Source organism: Camelina sativa, chromosome 5 (genome assembly GCF_000633955.1).
Source record: "Camelina sativa cultivar DH55 chromosome 5, Cs, whole genome shotgun sequence".
Lineage (NCBI taxonomy): Eukaryota > Viridiplantae > Streptophyta > Magnoliopsida > Brassicales > Brassicaceae > Camelina > Camelina sativa.
This window is the reverse complement of record NC_025689.1, coordinates 24,528,021-24,533,893: the sequence shown is the minus strand read 5'-3', so window position 1 is coordinate 24,533,893 and position 5,873 is coordinate 24,528,021. Positions and strand designations below refer to the sequence as shown.

General features: G+C 43.9%; 1 protein-coding gene across 1 annotated transcript; it reads left to right on the top strand.

Moving 5' to 3' along the window:
• LOC104789549 lies at window positions 2,511-5,842 on the top strand. The gene is made up of 4 exons (XM_010515228.1): window positions 2,511-2,690; window positions 2,792-3,832; window positions 3,920-4,042; window positions 4,268-5,842. Exons 1-4 carry the CDS (start codon window positions 2,511-2,513, stop codon window positions 5,840-5,842), a joined length of 2,919 nt encoding a protein of 972 aa, XP_010513530.1.

The window sequence follows — 5,873 nt, the reverse complement described above, 5'->3', positions numbered from 1 at the left end:
TCACCAATTATAAGGGTAACTAAGAATATAATTTTTAGTGAGTTAAAGAGATTAGATAGAATTAGCTTTTTTTTTTCTTAGAAATAATTTAAGAATAGAATTTGATTGTTGGAAGCCTGTCGGACATTTGTTTTTCCTATCCTTAATCTATGTTTGCCATTGTCGATGTAGTTTTTACCTTTTTGGATTACCCAAATGTTAAAGTCAAAAACACTTTCAAAAACAAGAAAATATACACTTTGTTACATAACAAATTATCCGATCAACTTCATATGATTTGAAAAGAATTAAACGTCAAAATTCAATCTGAAAAAGCATTTATGTATAATTACTGTAGTATTAAGGAATCAATTTAGGCAAATGGCATATATAATATGGAATCAAGAAAAGCATGACGTGGTATATCAGTTGGAAGCATGACGAAAGTTGCGTGAGCCGTGAGGGTAAGCTCGTGGGAAAGAATACAAAAGCATATAATGCCCACCAAATTGTGTATTGTATCACCCTTTTTGGATATTTGATTTTATCTTATTTACATTTTTCATAAATTCTTTTTGATTCCCATTATGAACAACATCCAATCAATAGTAATTTTTTTTTTTATAATTTTTTTTTATTAATTAACAAAAAAGTTGAGGGGTCTTTTTTCCTGTAAACTACCCTATCTATATGAAATATTTTTAAAAATGCCCTACGTTTTTTTTTGAAAACTAAACTTATGTTTTCGCATGGGGGGAATCCTGCTTATGGTGGTGCTTCTAAGGGGAATCATAATGGGTCTCACCATGGGGGTGCTAAACCTAGAGCAGAGGTTCATTCAGGCTACTCGTACCGTAGAAAGGGGTCGTCTAAGGGGGTTTCTGGGTCGGGTTCCACTTAGGAATCTCGGGGAAGGCAGGGTCTCCCTAGGGGTCAGGCTCGGCACCAGGTTGCTCCAGCTTTGCCACCGGTTTTGGAGGAGTTAGGGGAGGCAGAGGTAGGGCAGTCAAAACCAAAATCTGCTAAGAAGGCTCTTTTTCAGGATACTACAGTTAAGGAATGGTCTAACGGCAACATGGGAGTGGTGGAGAGCCCTACTGAAAAAGGTCAGATCCTTGATGGTTCGTCTGGAGATGCGGATATTGCGTTGGCATGGTCAGTGTCGGGTATCCCTCCTCTGGATACAGTTGGTGTTCAGGATGTTAAGGAACAAGCGTAAGCGGAGCAAGAGGGGTTTTTACTTGGTGGTTCTTCTACTGTCACGGCTGCAGCGGCAGGTTTGAGTGCCCCTAATGTTGAGGTTCCAATGAGAGAGGTTCTGACTGAGGATATTTCTGTTCAGGATTTTTCAATTGTGGAGGAGTTTGATTTTGGAGACTTGGGGTTACATGGTACTGGTGTTGGGGATAAGGATCCTATGGTGGAGGGGGAGACTGCTGGGGAGTTTTTTAATATGGAGGAAGATGATCTGTTGACTGAAGAGGGGGCTGACAAAGATCTGGTGGAGTTGGATGATGTAGGAGATGCTCTCGCGGCACCGATTAGCGGGGATATTCAGGCGGCTCAAGGGGAGAAGGGGAAGAAAGGAAAAGGACATTTGGTTCTTAGGGGGGTTAGTACGAAGAAGCGGAATGCTAACCTGCTGTTGTCACCAAGGCGACGCCCTCCTCAGACTGTTCCAGCTCTTGGGGAAAGCGAGCATGCTCTTAACGCCCAGGAAGGGCCTAAAGAGGGTCACGGTGGGCAAAAACCACCAAAGCCAATGGTTTTTAAATGAATATCATGAGTTGGAATTGTCAAGGTCTCGGAAATAAGGCTACCATCGGGAATCTCCGGGATCTATGGAATAAGCATAGGCCAGACTTTTTATTTCTAATGGAAACAAAGCAAACTTTTTCTTTTTTGGAACAATTTGTAGGCCATTTTGGCTATAAAAATTTAAAAACTGTGGAACCTATTGGTTGTAGTGGAGGGTTGGCTCTCTTTTATAATAAAGATATTTTTGATGTGTCAATTTTATTTGAGTCAAACCGTTTAATTGATGTTGAGGCTGCCTATAAAGGGCGAATAATTCATCTCACTTTTATTTATGGGGATCCTGTTCCTAAAAATCGGGATTTAGTATGGGAACGGTTATTGAGGATAAGCTCAACTCGGTCGACTCCCTGGTTTATTATTGGGGACCTAAATGAATTAACAGGTAATCATGAGAAGAGAGGGGGAAAACTTCGTCATGCTTCTTCATTTCTTTCCTTTAATGGGATGATTCGGGATTGTGGTTTTTGGAATTTCCATACCTCGGAGATTGGTTGTCGTGGAGGGGTTGGCGGGATAAAAAACCAATCCGTTGTCGTTTGGATAGGGCTTTGGGTAATGAGGACTGGCATGATTTGTTCCCGGACACGGTTACAGAATATTTGCCACGGATCGCTTCGGATCATGCCCCGCTTATTGTTAATATAGGAGCCAAGAGAACGCGTGGGAGACGAACTTTTATGTTCGATCGTAGGTGGGTTGGCAAGGCGGGTCTGATGGAGTCTATTTCGCAGGGCTGGAATGGGGGACAGCATGAGGGTCCGACATCTTTTGTGGACAAGATTGTGAATTGCCGACGAGCTATATCTCATTGGCGTAAGGAGCAGGTTCCGTTTGGGCGAGACATTATTGAGGACCTCAAACGCCAGTTGGAAGTGGCCCAAGCGGATGATGCGGTTTCCTCGGGGTTATCACTGATTTAACCAGGCGTTTGCGGGACGCATATAATGATGAGAAAATTTATTGGTATCAAAAAAGTCGTAACTGATGGATGCAGGTGGGGGTTAAAAATACAAAGTATTTTCAAGCTCAAACAAAGCAGCGACGGGCTCGTAATAGGATCACTGGGCTCTACGATAAGAATAATGTTTGGTCGACTAAGGATGATGATATTTGTTCGGTGGCGGTCTCGTATTTTGAGGATTTGTTTACTTCTATTAACCCGTCTAATTTTCAGGAAGCCTTAAGTGAGGTGAAAAGGGTAATAACGGAGGACGTAAACGATCGTTTAACAACTCCAGCAATAGTGGCGGAGGTCCGCAAGGCCTTATTCTTGATGTCTCCGGATAAGGCTCCGGGACCAGATGGAATGACAGCTTTGTTCTTCCAGAAGGCTTGGCGAGTGGTCAAAGAGGACCTTGTGGCTATGGTCAATCGGTTTTTTGAAGAAGGGGTTTTTGATAAAAGTCTGAATAGGACGCATATTTGCTTGATTCTGAAGGTGGCTAAGCCAACCAGGATGGCGGAAATGCGGCCTATTAGCTTGTGTAATGTGGGGTATAAGCTTATTTCGAAAATCATGTGTCAACAGTTGAAGGGAGTGTTACCTGAGCTTGTCTCAGAAACACAATCTGCTTTTGTCCCACGACGATTGATTTCGGATAACATTCTCATCGCTCAGGAGATGTTCCATGGTTTACGCACAAATCCATCGTGTAAAGGAAAATTTATGGCGATCAAAACGGATATGAGTAAGGCGTATGATAGGGTTGAATGGGGTTTTACTGAGGCTTTGTTACGGAAGATGGGCTTTGGGGAGATTTGGATTTCTCGGATTATGTTTTGTGTCACTTCTGTTGAATATAAGGTTCTTTTAAATGGCCAACCTAATGGTAGGATTGTTCCGGAAAGGGGATTACGGCAGGGAGACCCTTTGTCTCCTTATCTGTTTATTTTGTGCACGGAGGTCTTAGTTGCAAACATCAAGCGGGCAGAACGGGAAAAACAAATAACAGGGATTAAGTTCGCAAACAAGTGTCCGCCAATCACGCATCTGCTTTTTGCAGATGATAGTCTTTTTTTCTGCAAAGCGGATAAGGTTCAATGTGAGGTCATTTTGGATATTTTAAAATAGTATGAGACTGTATCGGGTCAGTTAATAAATTTTGACAAATCCTCGATTCAGCTTGGTCATAAGGTGGATGATGCTGTTCGGGCAGAGATGCAGGGGGTTTTGGGGATTTCGAATTTGGGTGGGATGGGATCTTATCTCGGGTTGCCGGAGAGTCTCGGAGGGTCTAAGACAAAGGTATTCTCTTTTGTTCGGGACCGCCTTTAGGGACGAACGACGGGTTGGACAGTGAAGCTTTTATCCAAAGGGGGAAAAGAGGTGATGATCAAGTCTGTTGCCACTGCGGTCCCTACTTTTGTGATGTCTTGTTTTCGGATTCCGAAAACAATCACATCAAAACTTACGAGTGCAGTGGCTAATTTTTGGTGGAGTACTTCAGGACAGTCTGGGGGGTTGCACTAGTTAGCTTGGGATAAACTCTGCTGCAGTAAGCAGTTGGGGGGCTTGGGTTTCAGGAATGTTGATGCTTTCAACACGGCATTGCTGGCAAAACAATTGTGGAGGCTAATTGAGGCCCCGGATACATTGTTTGCCCGGGTTTTCAAGGGCAGGTATTATCGCAATTCCAACCCTATGGATCCGATACGCTCTTACTCTCCATCTTATGGGTGGAGAAGTATTACTTCCGCTAGATCTTTTGTTAATAAAGGCCTTATTATACGGGTCAGTTCAGGGGAGTCCATTTCGATATGGACGGATCCCTGGGTACCGGCTCAATCCCCAAGACCGGCGTTCAGCAAGGGTCCCCTTAAGGATCCTTCTCTTAAAATCTCTCAGTTAATTGATTGTCACACTAATACTTGGCGTATGGATAGGCTTAAGGAGTTTTTTGCCCCGGAAGATGTTGATCTGATAGGGGCTATTCCTTTAGGAAGTCGTCGACTAGATGACTCCATGGGTTGGCATTATACGAAATCAGGAAAGTACACTGTTAAATCTGGCTATGAAGTGGATCGTCGTTATGCTCCACAGCTTACGAGGGTCCCTAGAGTGGGTCCAGAGATAACACCTCTGCTGGCTGCTGTCTGGGATGTCTCTTGTCCACCAAAAATTCAACATTTTATGTGGCAGGTTTTGACAGGATGTATTTCGGTATCGGCAAATCTCCGACGGCGTGGTATTTCCTGTGACCCTGCATGTGTACGGTGTGGGGCTGAAGAGGAAACAATTAATCATGCTATTTTCCAATGCCCACCGGCTCGGCAGACATGTGCTTTAGCTCAGGTTCCTGTAGGTCCTGGCTCTTTCCCGACAGAGTCTATTTATGCTAATGTAGACCATTTCTTAGGTTCTTCTAATCCGGGCTCTCAGGCATCTGTGTTCCTGTGGCTTATGTGGTATATTTGGAAAGCGCGAAATGCACGTGTTTTTGAGAATGTGTTGGAAAATCCACTGGATGTCATTTGGTTGGCGGAGGGGGAGGCGAATGTCTGGTTACAGGCTCAGGTGGAGGTGGAGGATGAGGATCAACCACACGCTCCCCTTGTCCCTTTTTCTAGACAAAGGGGGCTCACCCCTTTTTGTCCTTCCTCTTTTACAGGCTATCGGTGTTTTGTTGATGGTTCTTGGAAAGCGACAAATGCTCTTGCAGGTGCAGGTTGGTTTTGTTCTTCCACTCAAGATTCGAGAACGGACATGGGAGCTACCAATTTCCGGAAAAGTTTGTCTCCACTCCATGCTGAAGTAGAAGCTCTCATTTGGGCTATGCGTTGCATGATTGGACATGATTACCGGGACGTGGTATTTTATACGGATTGTTCTGATTTGGTGAAGATGGTGTCTTCTCCTCATGAATGGCCGGCTTTCACTCCCTACCTCGACGACATCATGATAGATCAGGTGGAGTTCTCTTCTTTCTCTCTATCTCTGGTCTCACGTACTGCCAATGTCAAAGCGGATTCCCTGGCACGCCAAGCACGACTGTCACCGCAGCATGTTTTGTTTGTGAACTCTTTTCCTCTAAATTGGCTCGTTTGAGCTGATTCTATTGTTGTCAAAAAAAAAAAAA